Source organism: Parasteatoda tepidariorum, chromosome 7 (assembly GCF_982258835.1).
Source record: "Parasteatoda tepidariorum strain Cologne lab strain chromosome 7, Ptep-v5.0, whole genome shotgun sequence".
In the NCBI taxonomy this organism is placed as follows: domain Eukaryota; kingdom Metazoa; phylum Arthropoda; class Arachnida; order Araneae; family Theridiidae; genus Parasteatoda; species Parasteatoda tepidariorum.
The window spans coordinates 100,790,506-100,811,113 of NC_141761.1; the positions used below are offsets into that span (position 1 = coordinate 100,790,506).

Below are 20,608 nucleotides of genomic sequence, written 5' to 3' on the forward strand. Positions count from 1 at the left end.
TAAATTAATTCGAAACTCAACTTTCTAACATTTATTCTGTCATATTAAATTTTACAAGCTTGGCTTATAACAATGAAGTCTATGTTTTGACCAGTTTAGTCGCCTCTGACTCTTTAACCACTAAGCTCTACATTTACCGACCAATGTTAAGAATCAGTGCTATAATAATTTATAAAAGAAACAAAATCTGTACTTATTTATTTTCTTACGTAATTATATCAAAGATTTTTTTTTTATTCCTTGTTTAAAAAAAAAATAAAAAATAAAAGTAAAATAATAATATAAATAAATTAATGATAGTATAATACAGGAACAAACATATTAATTTTCTTCAGATAAACTAGCTAATTACTATCATAATAATGATAAAAATCAAAGCTGATAAGTGGCCTGGGATCGAAAGCACTATATAACGTTCTAATAACTCCATGACACGTGACACGTCGTTATATTACCCAAACCAATCAGGAAAGAGGAATCACGACCGATTAACTCCTGCCTCCAACTGCTTCTTTCATTTCTGCTGATTTCCACTTAGGAAATGACGTATGAAAGAATTGATTTTCAAGATTTTTCCTTTGGCTTTCTTTTTATTGCTCTACGACGAAACATCACATTTTTATGGAACAGTTGGCACAATCTAAGGCGACTTTATATCTATATCGATACTTTTTTTTCTCTACATACGTTCATCACTAGCTAGGATGTTTCATTTTTTTTCATACACATCTTCATTCAAAGTATTTTTGTGATTCCACAAGAGATGACTTCTTAGATTTTTTGGAACACAATCTCTTTCTGGTTTCATTTTTCTTTCGACAATTTTTTCTTGCGATATATCCTAAGAGTTTTTGAAGAAGAAATACAGAGCTCGAAGAGATTGAAAGCAGAAGTGAACATAGATTTGAGAAACAGACACAAAGAGAAACTCTTTTTTCCTCTTATAATGCATGAAAATGGTAGATGACAATTTTGAAAATGACATATCTCTTAATCTTCAGACGCAAAATTTTTATTAAACATATTTTTCACACTTTTTTCGTCATTTCGCATTAACGCAGGTCAAAATAAGTGAAAAATATTATATTTAGCATTTTAATAATTTGTAGTTATGAAATACAGCATGAAACACCTGTGTGTTTTACTGTGTTAAAGAAATTTTTTTTCCCAAAAGTGCAGTTATTTAGATCTAAGAGAAACAGTTATTCGTTATTGAAATTTCTTTATTTTCTCTATTAGGTAAAAATGTTATAATTATTACTATGTAAATTTAATTTTTAAATTAGTACCCGAAATTTGTAAATCATTGTTCTAAGTACGAACTACGTTTTTGGAAACACACTACTATTATGCAATAAATATTACTACATAAAGTTAATTTTTAAATTAGTATTTGTAGTTTGTGAATCCTTATTCTAAGAACGAGCTACTTGTTTGTAAATATACTATTATGCGAAAAAAGATTATAATTATTATTACACAAATTCAATTTTTAAATTAGAATATGTAGTTTGCAAATCATTGTTATAAGTACGAACTATTTTTTTATAAATGCACATTTATTGAGGGAAAAATTATAATTTTTGCTCAATAAATTTAATTTTTAAATGAGTATTTCTGACTTTTAAATCATTGTTCTAAATACGAACTACTTTTTCGTAAATATACTACTATTAGGGAAAATAACTTATTATTACTATAAAAATTTGATTTATAGATTAGTATTTCTAGTTTGTAAATCATTATTCTAAGTTCAAACTGCTTTTTTATGAATAAACTACTATATGTTTAAAAAATATAACTATTAATATTTAAAACTAATTTCAAATTATTTATAGTTTGTAAATTATTGTTATAAACTAACTGCATTTTTGTAAACACAATACTGTTAAGTAAAAAAATTAGAATTGTTACTAAATAAAACAATTTTTTAATTAGTATTTGTAGTTTGTAAATCATTGTTCGAATCGGGCTGTTCTTTCGTAAACAAACTACCTTTCTACGTGTAAAAAAGTATACTGAGTAAAAGCATTTAAGTTTTTAAATTGATGGTAAAACTTCCCTCACCTAAAAATCGACAGTAACAAAATAATAAAACATCGCTTATACTGTGAAACACACTTGCTCATTCATGAAAACACTAACGGTGAAGTGTTCTTCTTCATTCATTAACTAAAATAATATAATATTCCTCATCACGAATCAAAGTGATAAGACATTGCTTATTTATAAACTGGTAAAATGCACGTAATCATTAACTAACATGTTAAAAACACGTACTCATTCATGAACTAAAATGGTAAAATATATGTACTCATTCATGAAATAAAATGGTCAAATACATGTACTCATTCGTGAACTAAAATGGAAAAATATATGTACTCATTCATGAAATAAAATGGTCAAATACATGTACTCGTTCGTGAATTAAAATGATAAAACATTACTTATTTATGAACTAAAATACTGTTCACGAAGGAAAATGTTAAAATGCACGTACTCATTCATGAACTAAAATGGTAAAATATCCTTCACTTATGAATCGAAATGATAAAAAAAGCCTCATTTAATATCAAAAATACATATCATTGATATATATTTTATATCGTTTACGATCAATGGATTTATTATTGATAGACAGAAATTTTAATATCTCTCATTAATTTATAATAACCTTTTACAAGTAAAATATTTACATACCTGTCGATCATCGTTGACAGCTGATGAGAGGACGGAAAAATTGCAAGAAAGAAAAGAAAAATAATAATTAGTTATGATAATCAATAAAATAATACATAAAAACATAGAAACAAACAGAACTTTATGTACATGATAAATGAAGATAACATGTTAAAAAATATGAAAACTGAATAAGGACTTCTTACTGTTCAACTTTTTATTGCAGAGTATTATTGCAGGGGAAATTAAGAAGTATATACATTATCATAATGATATTAATACACATCAATAGCGAATTTAATATGCAGAAACCATCATTAGATTTCTGCTCTCGTTTAGTAGAAAATTAAAAAGGGGTAATGGTTCGCTGATAGTGAAAAATACATGAAACAGATTTAATTTGTTTTATCCATTTGAGTCAGTTTAAACTTTGAAAATAAAATTATTTTTTCATGGGCATAAATTTTTAGTTTTATGTTGTGAGATCTGTTATAAGGAAATGTAGATTTCTATGTAGATTTTTTATTAAAAATGAAATATGATTGATAATAATATCTGATTGATATGCGATTTCCTATGAAAAATAATAATGTAATTCTGTAAATAAGTAAAAACTTTCCTATTGTCCTACAATCGATATTATTTAACGATCAATAATGAGTACTTTATGAATGTACGAATGAGTACATGATGAATCCGATATCCGATAACTGTCCTGATGGTCTGTTTTCTATTTATTTCTTCAGTAGACTTTGGTACAGAATCTATGATATTATAACTTGTTGAATTTGATTTCTGGGCTTACTTTTGTTCCTATCTTTCTCTCCCCCATTCTTTTGTACGATATTTAAGTACCTATTAATTAGGTTCCTATTAAATAGGATAAAGGTTCCTATTAATTTTTTTTATTTTATTAAATAAGTATGAAAATTTCTGGTCTTTTTTAAATCATAGTTGAAAAATTTGTAATTAAAATTATTAAATTTAAAAGAAATAAAAAATAAATTCTTTTGTATGGGTTGTAGAAGAAATAATGGAACATCTTGTAAATTGATTTGTGCATAGATGTATGGAATAAATATATCGCATATTATATCATAGATCATATTTACTAGATTTCTATAAAAAAAACTATAAACAAGAGATTTGATATATTCATCCACATCAAAACGACATATGCATTAAAGTTTATGTGCATATATTAAATGACGCATTATCCATAAGTTATATATCAATAATATCAAAGTTGAAAATAAGACATATGTTAAAGTATACATAAGCTTTTATTTCGATGCACAACGTATTACATATAATTCTAGCACTGTAAAAAATTTCGGATCATATTACGGTAAAAAGTATAGTCATTTAGGGCAGTGTTCCCCAATCCCCGGTCCGCGGACCGGTACCGGTCCGTGGATCAAATGGTACCGGGCCGCCCATTTCATTGAAACTAATTTTAAATTCCTTGGTTTATACCCCAAATTAAAAATATCTGTGTTCCATTAAAATTTTATTCATTTTAATAAAAGGGGCCCCCAAAGGTAGTGGCATAAACTTGTTAATGTTTGTAATGTATCATTATCTCTGATTACCCCCAGATGGAACAGTCTCATTGCAAAGAAACAAGCTCAGGTTTCTCATTGACTTAACGATCTACTAAGTTAACATATTAAATCCCTTTATAATTATTTTTTGGTGCAACTGTATTTTATTTTGAAGGCATTTTAAATACAATTAAATTTAAATTTATAAATCAAAATAATCTAAAATATAAGCAATCAACGTCCCCCCCCCCCAGCGGACCGCGGTAAAATTATCAAATGTTGACAGGTCCGCGGTGATAAAAAGGTTGGGGAACACTGATTTAGGGCACCGGTACTTTTCACAATGAAATCTATTTTTACCGGAACATATTACGGAATAAAAAAAATCTGATATACCGTAATAATTACCATAAAATCAATGAATTACTCTAATTTAATAAATATTACTGTTAAAATTAAGTTATTATATTTCACGATAAAAATGGATTTTACGGATGACGCACCCAAAGTGCCGGTACTTTATATCTTAATTTGATCCCGAATTTTTTAAAGTGTACTAAACATTTTTCATCTTACGAAAGTCTATTCGGTAAAAATCCGCAGATAAAAGAGACTTTTTTTCTTCCAAATCTTAACTATTTTAACATTTATAGGGCCTAAAGAATATTTCTGATAAACATTATGTAATATTAAAGAAGTATAATGAATTAATTATTTCTCTAGTTTTAGATTTATCGTTATTTCAACTATTCATCATTCATTTACTCACATGTATGTACACATATATATTCCATGATTATATCATTTTAATTAATAATGTAAATATGATAATAAGTAATATCTTTAATAATGGTAATTTAAATATCCTGGATAGGCTATTAATTTAGTATTTATTAGTTTCGTAACATTTCTATAACCATTTAATACAAAACATTGCATAAATAATGCTAATTTCCTTCATAAATTTTAAAATGAGTAGCAGAGAACAAATGATTTAAAAATTCGAAAAAAATAATAATAAGTACGCTGAAAAAGGAAATAGAAACTATGAAATCTGATTCATATAAGGTAAGGAAAGGAAAATAACGCGGTGAAACGGAACTTTAATAAGCTTTGTTTACGAAAAACTAAACCTTAAATGGTTGTTGGTAGATCTTTTATTCTATGCCAAAATGGCTCAATTCTTCTTTTTTCTGTTTCTCTCTGGTTTTCCAAACTTTATTTGATTTCGAGAGTTTTGTGAATGTTAACTAATTAAATACATACAGGGGAGAACTACTGTGAAATTTTTGTAACATAAATTTTTTTATGTGATTCGACAGAATATACATTTGAAAACCTTTTTCTATGAGTATAATGCGAAATGCATAAGTATGAGAAAGAGGGGGTAAATTTGTAAGCGTTATTGTAATTTGTAAGTATTATTGTAATGTGTTTTCCTAATCACTGTAAAAAATTCAGGTTCAAATTCCGGTATTAAGTACCGGCACTTTGGATGCATCATCTATAAAATCCCTTTTACCGTATAATCTATTTTCAAAGTAAAATATTATATCGTAGTTTTTAGAGAAATATTTATTTAATTACATAAATGTGACATGCATAAGTGTGAGAAAAAAGAAACAAATTTGTAATTGAAACGCGTATTATAGTAATAGGCTGTCGTAATAACTGTGAAATATTCCAGTTCAAATTACTGTATTTAGTACCGGTACTTTAGGTGCATCCATCATCCATAAAAACCCTTTTACAGTAAAATCCATTTTCACCGTAAAATATTACATCGTAATTTTTGGATTAATATTTACTAATTAGAGTGATTTTGGGTGAATTATTACTGTTCCGTACCATGTTCCGGTAAAAATGGATTTTCCGGTAAAAAGTATCAGCTCCGTAGTTACCGGAATTTGATCCGGAGTCATTGAATGGTGACTTTTCAACACAACGTTATAGTTGCTTCTGTTTTTAACTGATTTCCTTAAATATTTAACAACATGTATATTATTAAAGTAGTTTCGATTGCACATAGCTTTCGTTTATTGTTTCGTTCTCTTTTTAATAAAGACAGTTAACGTGATATACAAGACTCAGCGTACGAAAAATGCATTAGTAATATTTGCGCTATTGAAGATTTAGATAAATTGACTAAAAAAATACTTTAAGTGAATACATAAATGAAAAATGCTGTTTTTAAAAATCATACGTGCAGCAATGGAAGTGTGTAATAAATGTAATATTTGTGCTTTTAAAAATTTGGTCAAATAAACTAAAAATTAGAAAAATGTAGTAATTGTCTCCAAGTATAGTAAATTCTGTTTTGAAAAATCGTTTGAGCAACATCGGAAAATATTTTACTATTTGTGATGTTAACGATTTAGTTAAAACAGACTAAATATCGAGAGCCTGCAAGTATTAAAAATTTTGTTTTAAAAAAAGCATACGTACAACAATGAAAAATATATCAATATTTGCGCTGTTTAAGACTTAACTAAAGCTTAACAGGCTGAAAATGTAAGAAGTTTAGGAGTCTAAGAGCATTAAAAAGATTGTTCTGAAAACTCAAACATACAAGAGCAAAAAAGTCATATTATTGTTCGTGCTGTTAAAGATTTAGTAAAATAGACTTAAAATTGGAGAAATTAAAGTGTATTTTAGAATAAAGAATAAACAGTTCGTGTATTTGAACTATACATTAAGCTAAATAAATTCTAAATCTTCTTTAAATTACTATGCAATTTTAAACAAACAATGGTATTTTTATCATCATTTCATGAAAACAATAGCGAAACAAAGAAGTTAAATTTAGAAAAAAAATTTCAGTTAAATAACTTTGCGCACAGTCCCCATCATTAATCATCGTTTTCTCTGAGAAAAATCAAAATGATTGCTTTGGATAAAAGGGTCACAAGCCGTAGTATTTATCCTTAACATTTTATTTACTTTTATCCTCTGCACTAAATTCCTCCTTTTTCATATAATCCCGACGGCTTTTCCATCCCCTACCCTTCTTGCAAAAGCCTCCCCCCCAATCTTCATACCTATCTAATAACGATATGAAATGAGCATTCCAAATCATTTGCAAACAATTGCAGCAGAGGGACAACTCTGCACTTCTTTCTGGATAATAATAATCTCATCTAAGGTTGCTTGTTTGTCTTTTGGAAAAATGAAATCACTTTACTGAAATAAATGAATGACATTGAGGTGGGGGTAGGGGTCGAAATAAAAAGGGGATGAACAATGGAACAAAATACAATCGCTTCGGGGTGGGCCACGCCGGCGTAATCTAATTCGGGAAAAATAATACCGGCTTCGAGTTCTAGTAAAGCAGACAGGAGCAAATCCGATTACAGAATCCTATTGCAGCGTTCTCATTTACTGTACAAGAGATACCTACTTTAGTAAAAATAAAAAATAATAAAAATTCTTATCTGTAGATAGATTTGTTTTTATTTATTCTTATTTTATTTTCCTTTTTTTTATATTTTCATTTTACTCATTTCTTTTGAAAGCCGTACTGAAAAATAAATACGCAAGACATCGGAGAAGAAAGTAGGGGGAAAAAATATAAAAGTTTTTGGTTGCTTTCTTAGAAACGGTAGGTTTTTATATTAGAAAAAAAAATAATAACAAAATTTAACAATATATATATATATGTTTTTTTGGAGTAAGTTCAAAGGAAGGGGATTAAGGTAAAAAAAAAAAAAAATGATAGAAGCGTAACGTTAGTAGACGAAACTAGGATAATATTCCTATTCAACTGACATCGTTGGAGCATCGTTGGATGTGTGATGGTAGAATCTACAAGGTTGAGTAAAAGAGTGACTGAGATATTGGAGACATGCCTAGGCGTGAGGCGTGGAATTTCAAGAGCTGGTCTGAGATTTCAAAAGCCCTGAGATTTATTTATTTTTTTGCATCACCTGTGAAGAGGTGGGACTTGCGATACGAGAATTTCGGAAATTACATCTTTCGAAATGCTAAGCACTTTCAAAGTTCTTTTGTGGTAGAGGTATTTTGAAATTTTTTTTGTAGACGGGTCGTATATTTGATATGATTCTCTTGGTGTTATGTTATTTTTAGGTTTGTCGGGAATTTGTATGATATTCATTGATATAGATTTTAATGAGAAATAAGCTTAAATCTTAAAAATAAAATTTTTCCACCTATTCTTTATGCATTTTTTTTTCATGTTTGATATTGAACATACTTCATCTAATTGTGATAAGGTATAGGATACTTCGTAAGAACCGCCCTTACTATTAAGGTATATTTAGAAACTTCATCAAATAATGACATTAGCTAATGGCGTAACAGGTAATATGAAGCAAATTTATTCTAGTCTGAAGTCGTTTGGTTAGTATGGCATGCAATGGAAAATCTGAATCTCAGAAATAAGGCTTAAATCTTAGAAACGAAACGTTTCCAAGTATATCCTATGCATTTATTTCCATGTATGATACTGAACGTTTTTCGTCCGAATATGATAAGGTATAGGGTATTTCACAAGGACCACCCATACTATTATATATATTTATAAACTTTATCGAATAAGCACATTAGGTAATGACGAAACTGGTAATAAGAAGTAAATTTATTCTAGTTTGAGGTTTCTTGTTTAGTATGTCATACGAAGTTGGAAAAGCAGGTTCCAGTTAATGTAATCAGATCGGAGAAAAAATGTGATCTTTGTTCAGAGGGGCTTTAAATTGACAAGTAAGCAACCGGTAACACGAGTAATCAAACGTAAGAAATAATTGGTGATTGAAAAAAAAGAACGTTTACAGCTTCCTGTAACATAAAATTATTGAAGAACTTAAGATGGGTTGAAACCATAACAAAACTAATGGTATCTTTTTCTATAAGTTTTGGAGAAATGAATCAAATTTGTTATTTATTTTCTGGTTCCTTGAAGAGTTCAGCTTTTTACAGTTCCTCACCCTTACTCCCTGAAAATGTATTTTCTGCGTTAACGAAGAAAAAAGAAAAAGCAGCAAATATTAAATTACGGTTATTTAAAGGAGAAGTCCCAGCTTCATATTGCAAAGTTCCAGATTCCATAAATGACTGAAAACGAAAAACTGTTGTGTTTAATTATGAGTGACTGAAAACTCAAGACCTATTAATTACGAGTGACTGAAAACGAAAGAGTCATCTTATTTATTTAGAGTAACTGAAAACAAATTAGTAATTCGTCATGATAGATATTCATAATTTATAACCGTCGTTGAACAGACCCTATTTTGGGTTTACGGCTACTAATGTTCAACTCTGTAGCCTTGTAAATTTGAACCAAATCCAGAAGAAAAGGTAGTATTGGGAGAAATTTGCCTTCATGGAGGACTTTTTAATGGAACTAATCCGCATATGGTTACATGGAGAGGAAAACCACGAAGAGGAAAACCAGAATCGTTTGATTTGCCATACTTGGAGATATTAATTAAAGATAAAACGAACTGAAATGATAAACAATCAATAAATGAATGCAAAATAAAACAAACAAATATTCATTTCATGTTTCTTTTGGTTTATGAGTGGCTACAAAAAGTAAAGATTAATTATGAGTGATTGCTAATAAATGAAAGATTTCGAAGTTCCTCCATTAAAATAATCCTTCATTATACATAATCGTTTGATTGGTCAATTTCAGAATTGTTTGAACTGCCATACCTGGGTATATTAATCAAAGATTCAATGATCTGATTTTGTCTTGAAATGATAAACCATCAGCGAATGAACGTAGAATAAAATAAACAAATATTCGTTTGATGTTTTAGATTTATCAACTTGAAGTACCTCAAAGAACCTGATTTGCGAATTTCATGTGACCGAAAATTGCTTTTACCAAGATTCTTCGAAAAAGAAATTTATTCCTTCTTCGTTACATCTAAGAACAAATTCACCCTACCACAAATTTGTAAGAATGATGGAAAAGAACTTTCCAGGAGAAAAAAAAATTCTCGAAACCCTACCTATCCATTTCTATCATCGGTTATACCTTGAGCAAGAACGAGTTCAAGGAGGTGGGCAAACAGATCCCTACCCGGGCACGAAGGACCGATAAAGGAAAACAAACGGAAAAATAGAAAATGTAAACAAAAGATAGAAGTACAAAAAAATAGAAAAGCGGATTTTTGGCGAAACAATCGGATGTCTGCTGGCGTGCCGAGCTTTTGGAAACCCTGTAGCCAGTAGTAGTTGGCAAGGTAAATATTGAAGCAGAAAAAGCAGAAGAAAAAAACGAAATTCATTTTTGCACATATACTCTGCACACGCTAAAAGTGTTTGTCGACCCAAGCTTGTCGCAACCATGTTGATGTTACTAAGATTCTTGTTTGCGTTCCATACTCGAACACTGAATTTGTTCTCGAACACCCCTCGCTGTCTAGCCCCCTCTCTCGAGTTTGACAAATCCCTCCTCTCATCTCCGAAAATGTATCTTTGAGAAAAATGCAACGAAATCAAATTATGTGCCGCGGTTTGCTCGCAACAGGGCGGATGATCTGTATTTTTTGATTATCATTTCGAACGAAACCGAAAAATATAGTTTTTTTAAAAAATAAAAAATTTATTCATAGTTTTTATTTAGTTTTGTCGTTATGTGGCAACGAAATTTTCAAATATATTTAATGCAAAGTATTCAACCAACTAGTTTTGATGTCTTTTTTGTTTCTAAGGAAGAGAAGTTGTTTTATATCAATTTTATAGGCGTTTTAGTTTTTCATTTTTTTATATAAAAAGAGGCGAAAAAATAACAAGCATCTTTTATAGTACACTATAAATAAAAAGTTTTACGTACTGATTTTAATTTTCTTGCAATTTTTTTATTTAAGTTAGATTTCTGCTCATAGAGTAATTTCGCTAAAAAAAAATTAGCAAAGTATACTGCTAATAAAAGTTTTAAGAACAGCTTTAATTTTCTTGCAATTTTTATATAAGTTAGATTTCTGTTCATAGAATGCTAAAGAAATAAAAAAAAAATAAGTAAGTAAATTGATAAAAAAAATAATATAAAAAATCCATAATTTTTTTTTTACGAAAATCAATTGGAAAATAAGGAAAAAAAAGTTTAATTTAAAAATTAAAATATGAAAAAATTTAAACAATTGGCTCTTACTAAAACTAAATTTAAAATTTAACTAAAACTTTAAAAAATATTAATTAAAATTTTATTTGATAAACAAATACGATAAAACAAAAAAATATACAAAATTATAAAAATATAAAACTTAAAAAAAAAAATACAAAAATTTTAAAGCGAAAAATAAAATGCTATTATGCCTAACAAATTTAACTCGTGGAAAGACGACATGGCTGACGCCTGAGCTGGTACCCCTCCTTAACCTGACTCTGAAGGAAAAGGTTTGTCCTTAACGGTAAGTAAATTATCCTCAGGGTCAGACTATACAGCTGACGTTTGAACTGGTACCCTTCCTTAACACTAAGCCAAAAGAAAAAAATAATTAGTCTTAACGGTGATAATAGAAAAGCCAAGTAAACCGGACCCAAGGTCAGACGACATAGCCGAAGTCTGAACTGGTATCCCCTCTTTAAGCTCCTGTATATTTAACGTGCACTTTGCTACCTACATATGACCTTATTTTTAGCGTCATAACTATTTAATAGATGAAGTTAGGCATATGATGTTACTCACAATTAGAATTTCTTTTCTCGTCTCTATGGTCTTTTATGGAAGATGAGGATGAGGAAGATGCTGTGGAGGCTGCTGCTGAAAGATGAGCCGCAGGTCCAGCTAGGGAACTTGAGAGTGCGAGGAGTCCGGCCGCGCTACTCGGAGGTAGGGTGGGTGGTTGGAGTCCGGCGATGGCCGCCGCATGAGGCATCATAGGCAGAGGAGGCGCATGCGCATGTGGAGGTAATTGCTGAGCATGCATTTGCTGCTAAAAAGAAATTTTAGACATGCATGAAAGAGTCGGTTCATTTTCTCACAATTTCTTATGTATAGACAAAATAATGTATAAATTGAAAACACTAGCTTTGACCTTCAATAACTCACAAAAGAAATGTAAATATATTTGTATTAATATGTAAGCAAACACAAGAAGTTTTATTGAAAATAATGTATGGAAAACGTAATGAAACGTGAGGAAAACTTGTACAACAAGTATTGTAAACACCTGTAGGAGCACATCAACACGAGCAATCAAATAAAAAAAGGCGTAGGAATTTTGAGTAATAATTAAAACTCATGCGTTGTTAAGAGTGAAAACAACAAAACTTAGATATGTAATTTCTTTTGGGAATTATTGCATACATAATTTAAAACATAAACATACTTCATAATATAAATCTCAAGTATGACATAAAGTACATGTATGACATAAAATAAATTCCCAACAATATGAACTAATATGTATCTTGTATGTTTTTGCTAAAAAAAAGTTTTACAATTAAATTTTAAAGGAAATCACAATGCTCCAATGTTCTGCTTATACCTATCTTAAAGTTGCAAAGTCTGATAACTATATATTCGGATAATTTGAAAATGTTTATACTGATCTTGAAATTATAACGTCATATTGCCACGTAGTCTGATAATTTGAAAATGCTTATACTAATCTTGAAATTACAACGTTTGATTACCATGTAGCCTGATGATCGGAAAATGTTTATACTGATCTTGAAAGTACAACGTCTGATTATATAGTCTTGATAATCTGAAAATGCTTATACTGATCTCGAAGTTACAACATCTGATTATCATATAGTCTGCTGTAGTTGTTTTATTAAACGAATGGTAGAAAAGAAATAAACCGTATTATGGTTTGGCGTAACGTTAAAAAAAGCGATGCATAAATTTAAAAGTAAAACAATAATCCCGAATTTTTTGAAGCAAAATATTAAGAGTATTATTAAAATATTTGAAGTCTAATTTTAAGTTCGATATTTATTTTCTATCTCATTAATATATTACTAAAAATGTTAAATAATCTCTTCTTTTTCCAATACAATTCAAATCAACTTTAAACCTACAAATGAAATCGCCTTTTTTGCTATCAAAGAGAAAGAGTTTTAGAAATATTTCAGAAATAATTTTACTAAAATTATTTTCACACCGTTACTAGGACGACAGCATGGAACAGTTCGATCAAAGAAACAATTTATTAATTGGCAGTAATTCGCAGTTCCACCTTTGGCGATTTAACTTAATCTCTTAGTTAAGAAGAAGGAGACTAATTATGCCAAGTTTATCATAACGAATTCTCAATGGATTGAAGCAGCTAATCATAACTTCAACTTTTCAGAGATGGAATCAGAATTTTGGCGACGTCTCTGAAGGTTTAAACTGAACTTATAGACTCATTATTTTGTGTGTGAGTTCACAATGGATGGAAAGATTAAAGGCTAAGATTCATTCTCGCCAAGAAGGAATCAGTTGCAACTTCAGACGACAGCTCACCAAGGAATCAAAGGGGAAAACCTTCCACCCTCAATCAGGGCAATTCTGTTGGCGGGTAGAGGGTGGAGTGAACTGGAAAAGCAGGAAAAGGGAGAAAGGGAGAGAAACTCCATTTATTTTCCAATCGGTCCGCCACTCGCTTTTAATTGTGTTGGGCTGTCTTTCTCTTCCGCTTAAGGTAATTAGCCGAGAGATTGTCGCTAATTAAATACCCCCTGCCGAGATAGCATCGCTTCCCTCTGGCAACGGGGGTTGAGAGAAAAGTTAGGCAGACCCTTTAATGCTCTTAAAAATGCCGGAATTCATTTTCATTGGTATCTGCAGTTTTAAAATATGCACGCAACTCCTATTAACTTCCTAACAAATTTGTAAAATGCTGCATGGCAACTGACAACAGCGAACACTTTCGCTGCTATTGTTTCAGTAAATTAAAAAGTTTTTTGAGTCAACGTGTGTCGTATGAAAAACTACAAATCGGTTTTTCCTTAAAATCGGTAGAAGATCCCTATCAGACGGTTTATACTAGCGTCCGATTGATATTCTAGCATCTCAACAGCAAAGTAATTTTCGTATTCTGAGTAGTCAGATCCACTAGGGTCACAACTCTTACTACTCCATAGTCTGACTGCCACAAGAATATCCAAAGAAATCTTAGTATTTTGAGTAGTCTGATCCTCTAAAGCGAGTCATCCAAAGTAATTTCTGTATTCTAAGTAATTAAATCTACTAGTGTCACGATGACATTCGATATACCGAGTAGCGAACGACTACGTGTGTCGTATGAAAAACTACAAATCGGTTTTTCCTTAAAATCGGCAAAAGATCCCTATCAGACGGTTTATACTAGCACCCGATTAATATTCTAGCATCTCAATAGCAAAGTAATTTTCGTATTCTGAGTAGTCAGATCCACTAGGGTCACAACTCTTACTACTCCATATTCTGACTACCACAACAATATCCAAAGAAATCTTAGTATTTTGAGTAGTCTGATCCTCTAAAGCGAGTCATCCAAAGTAATTTCTGTATTCTGAGTAATTAAATCTACTAGTGTCACAACGACATTCGATATACCGAATAGCGAAGCTCACTAGTGACTACACACGCAGCGGCTCAGATGATAGAGCGTTTGCCTCTTAATTAAGAGACCCCAGTTTAAATCCCAGCGGTGGCTGGTTGAGACGAGAATTAGCTTCTGGCTCTTATCTACCACAGTGTTGACTAGAAATATCCTCAATGGTACACGGATCATGAGTTCGAATCCTATTGCAATTGGGCTAAACGTAAGAATTATTCGTAGTTTTTCTCTCAATGTAACGCAAATTCGGGTTATTTCCTTAAAACTGTCCCAAGGCTTGATCCAGGAGTTCCTTTTTTCTTCTGAGTTAGATTCAAAATTACAAGGCAACAGTTTTGAACATTGATAGTGGTTAACTCAGAATTGGGTCAGCTGTTTAACACAGGTTATAGAATTTTGAAATTATGCTTTTTTTCGAGAAATTTTGTTTCAAATGATAGAATTTAAAAACATTTTAAGAGAATACAATAATCAGTATAAGCAGTATAAAAATTATAGAAATTCGATACTCCGTCTCAAGTAGCATTCTAGATAATGTAACGCTAGCGATTATCGCATTCGAAGTATGAATCCTGAAGGTAAAGTTCGTAAAAATATAAGCTGAAGCTGGTAAAAAGGAATAAATTTAATCAAGTGTTTTCCTTATAGCTTTAAATACTTTTTCCACCCTAATAAATTGTTTCGCTCAGGGTAACGAATAAATGACGGCATAATAATTTTATAAAATAGTATTTGAAACCATTTGAAACAGTTTTGCAATGATTTTGTGACACTGTAAGTAAACGTAAATGTTTGTAAAGTTTTAAATATTGTTGCAGAAAAAGCAAGCATTTCTGTATTGAAGGGGTAAACTTACTAATTTTTGTCGTAACTTTTCTGTGCATTGAAATTTTTTATTTTTTTTACTATTTTAATTTTATTTATACTGAGTGGGAAAATGCTAAATATATCTCGCGTTACTTGACAATTTAATTTTTTAATTGATATTGAATGTTTCCCTATTAAGTAGCTATCATTATTGTTTTGGCTTCTAAAAATTTAAACCATTTGACACAGATTTTTTATTAAAAATTTTTTCTCATTTTTTTCCTCATTATTTTGTATTAATTTAACATTTTAATGGTTTATGGTTATGAAATTCAACATGAAACACTGGTGTGTTTTTTTCTGCGCTAACGGTAAAATTTTCCAAACACGGCTCACTTTCAAGCAATAATTTTTCACATTAGCTCTTATTAGCAGTTATTTCGATCTAATCTATGTTCGAATAAATTTTTGAATATGAAGGAAATATTTTTTTTCGAACTACTTTTTATTTTATTTTATAATTTAGTACAAATATAATCCCGACAGACTAACAAGTTTTTTAGTATTTATCAGATTTTTTTTTTATATTTAAAAAGTATCATGATATATTTTTGCTTGTAAATAGGGCATCAGAAAAAATATTTAAAAGAGACTCCGATGTCTTATCTGCGTGAGAGGTTCAACGCAAAATTTAAAAAAAATCACATTGTGGGGGAAAAATTTTATTTTTTATGAAAGCCATACATTTTTTGCCTACCTGATTTTTTTGTGGTACTATTTTTGCTGTTAATTTTATGCAACATTTAATTTTGATATATATTTTTACAAGAATTGGAATGGATGTATACTTTATCCCTATTTTACACAATTTTATTATTTTTTTTATATTTCTATGCTATACTTCTTTAATACTTTTATTAATTTATATTATTTACTCATAGCATAGCTGCCAACCTGGATAGGAACAAATCCAAAAGATTTTGCAAAATACTATAATTTCCATGATAATTGTAGCACAATATACCAAATATTTTGCATATAGGGAATTTTAGGGATTTTTACTGCCTTCAAAATACAAATACTTTATTACACAAATCGTAAATGGTCTGCAATATTTTCAGTTCATGATAAACATTAAATGAATTTGAATTTCAAATATTTTTATTACGCTAACTCAAAATTTTAAAGAGTACTAAACAGATAATTTTTTTCTGATCGTTAAAAGATTTTTTAAAATTAATTTAAAAATTTAGTTCTGAGTTAAAATAAACTGAAAATTTCAGAATAAACGAAAAAGAAAATCTTTAAACTGTAAATGAGGCTCGTTTCATTATGTATTAGCGATGCTTACTTAAATATTTGAGCAAGCAATAAATTGTGGAAAAATGCTTTTTAAATAGGTTTTTTCTTTTTTAGAAAACTTACTCATTTAAGGGAATTTTCTAAAATGTTCAAAACTAGAAGAATTTTTATTAAGTAAGTAGACCAGGAGAAAATGGTAGAATCAGTAGTTTACTGGTAAATCGAGTAGAGTTGCACTGTTAGATATGTCATGGAAAAATGGTGGTTTATTTTTATTTTTTATTTTACCATTTTCAAACAAAGCAGTCAAATAACCATAAATAAGAAAGTATACAAACTATTAACTGCTAGAAAAACAGTTGATAAACTGCTTTCACCTAATACAGTTAAACAACCAGAATTTCATCGCACCAATTCGACCCATCTGATGAAGCCACTTAGTTCCTTGCGGCTGGGTACATGTTATAGCCGAGTGGGCCAACCTGCCAATCTCATGGCCGACTGAATGGAGGTTCGAGACCCAGTGTTGACACCACAATGCTTCTTCCATTCCCTTTAACACATGAAGAGTTTCCAGTATCCTGCACTCCCCAATTCGTGACCCTGGGCTATTAGAATACGATACTCTCACTCACGCTTAGATCGCAGCAGAATAAAGCTGGTTAGCACAAAAAAGTCTAGTATTTCCAATCTCTTACGATAGGTGTAACAACCAAATAAACTAATTAAACCACATTTCACGGTTTATTTGATAAAATAAAACTCAACTACAACTTAACTCCAATGCCCATTACATAAAGAAAAGCCTAGTTCCAATGTCCAGTTAAATTTCTTTTTTACGGTTTTGAAACCATGCTAATTGGTTGCTAATGGCTGATTAACCATACTAACTATAAATGGTTTCAAAACTGTAAAGGTAAGAAATGTTCATTACCGTAAAATTTACGGTTAGTTGTATGAACAGACTGCTGTCGATTATTTTACCATATTTCAGAATAATGAAAATTTTATCAGTATGGCAGCTATGCAATAGTTAATTAATCGTAAATCTATTAAGATTTTTTTACTACTTTAAAACTACATTTCTACTTTTATAAAGAAGTTTTTGTTTTCCTTTATTTTCTCTTTCAAACTTAAAAATTAGATATTAAAAAAAAAAATCGAAAAATACAAACATGAAGCATCCTTATTTCATTTGTAGATGATCCTTTCAGAAAGAGACAAATACTATGTATATTACCTCTACTTTGTTATTTTTTTTAAAGAATTTCCTCGACCTTTATTTTCCAGTTTAAATTTAAAAATTAAATTATTTTTTGTACAATTTTAACCTAAAATATAAACTTGAATTATCTGTTTTTAATTTGAAGACGACCCCCTGAGGAAGGGACCGCGTTAAGTGCGTTACCTCTGGCTATTGTTCCATGCTGCGGGATCTTAATTATGTGTCTCTCCGGCGAATTTTCGGGAGTCATTACAAGCGGAAATCCTCCTCCTTTCTAATTGCCACCTCTTCCCTTACTTTCTTCCCGTTTACGTACGGAGCGAATTCGTTCCCCAATCTGATTTTCTTAATTAAACACACTTGCAAAGGAAGAAAAGACCTTTCGCGTCCATCCCAAAACTTTACACTTCCACCTCCAGAAAGCATTTCCCAGGACAAGGTGATTTGTAGTTTTTTTTTTTTTTTTTTTTCGTTGCAGTTTAGGCAACTCTTGAAGTGGTTAATCGAAAAATTTTAATGAAAAGATACTTTTTAGCTTAAAATTATAATTTCGTATGTTTTAACAAGTTTTCAAGCCATTTGTGCCTAGAGTTCCTTTTTTTAAAAAAAAAATATTAAATACGGGTACCCCTTTTTTCTCTGTAAAAAATAGCAGCACAAGTGTTTCACTGCTGAAAAAATGGATACTCAGATATCAACCGTAACTTAGTGAAATTTTTTTCGTTTTTACGAAACCGCTTCCTGGTATATGCTTAGAGCGAATTTTTTGTTAAATTCACGAAATAACTTTCGTTATTTCGTGCCCTTCTTCCTTTATCTTCGAGGAAATGAATTATTTCAAAAGTAAAGAAATATTTCGTTATTCTATTTTTTAATAATAATGATAATAAATAAAAAAAATTGTAAAGACTAAAGATTCTAACTTTTCTAATAATCACTTTGTCGTGGACACCATATAGGTGGATTCATGCCACCCTAACAACACAAGCAGTACAGATAGAACAGAAAGATATATTATACTCTTTTTCGTGGGCACCATATAGGTGGAACCAAGTCACCTTAACAACACAAGAAGTTCAGATAGAACAGAAAGACAAATTATACTCTTTATCGTGAGCACCATATAGGTGGATCCAAGTCACCTTAACAACACAAGAAGTTCAGATAGAACAGAAAGACAAATGATACTCTTTATCGTGGGCACTATATAGGTGGATTCATGCCACCCTAACAACACAAGAAGCACAGATAGAACACAGGGACAAATTATATTCTTTATCGTGGGCACCATGTAGGTGGATCCAAGTCAACTTAACATCACAAGAAGTAAAGATGGAGAAGAAAGATAAATTATGCTCCATATAGGTGGAACCAAGTCACCTTAACAACACAAGAAGTTCAGATAGAACAGAAAGACAAATTATACTCTTTATCGTGGGCACTATATAGGTGGATTCATGCCACCCTAACAACACAAGAAGCACAGATAGAACACAGAGACAAATTATATTCTTTATCGTGGGCACCATGTAGGTGGATCCAAGTCAACTTAACATCACAAGAAGTAAAGATGGAACAAAAAGATATATTATACTCTTTTTCGTGGGCACCATATAGGTGGAACCAAGTCACCTTAACAACACAAGAAGTTCAGATAGAACAGAAAGACAAATTATACTGTTTATCGTGGGCACTATATAGGTGGATTCATGCCACCCTAACAACACAAGAAGCACAGATAGAACACAGAGACAAATTATATTCTTTATCGTGGGCACCATGTAGGCGGATCCAAGTCACCTTAACATCACAAGAAGTAAAGATGGAACAGAAAGATAAAATTATACATTTTATCGTGGGCACCATATAGGTGGATCCAAGTCACCTTAACAACACAAGAAGCAGAAAGACAAATTATACTCTTTATCGTGGGCACTATATAGGTTGCACAAGAAGTACAGATAGAACAGAGGGATAAATTATACACTTTATCGCATAATTTGCCTGTCTGTACTTCTAAATTGGGGAGTGCTGGACACTGAAAACTCTTTATGTTGAAGGGTATGGAGAAAATATTGTGGTGTTAACGCTGGGACAGTCATGTGATTGACGGATTATCTCTCTCGGCTTTAATAGGTACTCATCTCTAAGGAGCTAAGTGGCTCCATTATGCTGGTCTAGTTAGGGTGATAAAATCCTGGTTATTTAACCGTAAAGCAGGTAATAAACGGTTTTTTACACAGTTAACTGTTTGAATATGATAAAATAACAATTAAATAAATTGTTATTAAACAATTTTTTTCCAATAAATTTCTAACAGTGTCGTGATATTTTGAAAATTTTATTTTCAGATTTTGAAATTTTATGGCTTATTCTAGGCATGTCTAAACTCACTTTTTCTGCTAAATTACATATGAAGGTGAAAGAGAATTTGTGATGAAAAGTTTCTCCCGTGATTTAGCGTCCTTTTAAGGAAATTTTTAAGAAATTTCAAAATTTATGTTAGGCTTGGGTTAAGAAAGCTTAAAGGGGAAATACATATTTATAAAGAT

The 20,608-nt window shown here is 30.5% G+C and overlaps 1 protein-coding gene across 15 annotated transcripts in view; it reads right to left on the reverse strand.

The window, feature by feature from the left end:
• Positions 1 to 20,608, reverse strand: part of LOC107445534 (transducin-like enhancer protein 4) — a 290,011-nt gene that overhangs the window by 71,819 nt on the left and 197,584 nt on the right. For 11 of the 15 annotated variants that reach the window (XM_087168359.1, XM_087168357.1, XM_043042558.3 and 8 more), the window contains 2 exons: positions 11,878 to 12,124; positions 2,701 to 2,720 (listed from right to left, as the gene is read on the reverse strand). In XM_087168359.1, coding sequence (XP_087024485.1) covers positions 2,701 to 2,720; positions 11,878 to 12,124 — 267 coding nt within the window. The remainder of the gene's footprint in view (positions 1 to 2,700; positions 2,721 to 11,877; positions 12,125 to 20,608) is intronic. The other 4 variants (XM_087168360.1, XM_087168362.1, XM_087168361.1 and 1 more) reach the window with 1 other exon arrangement.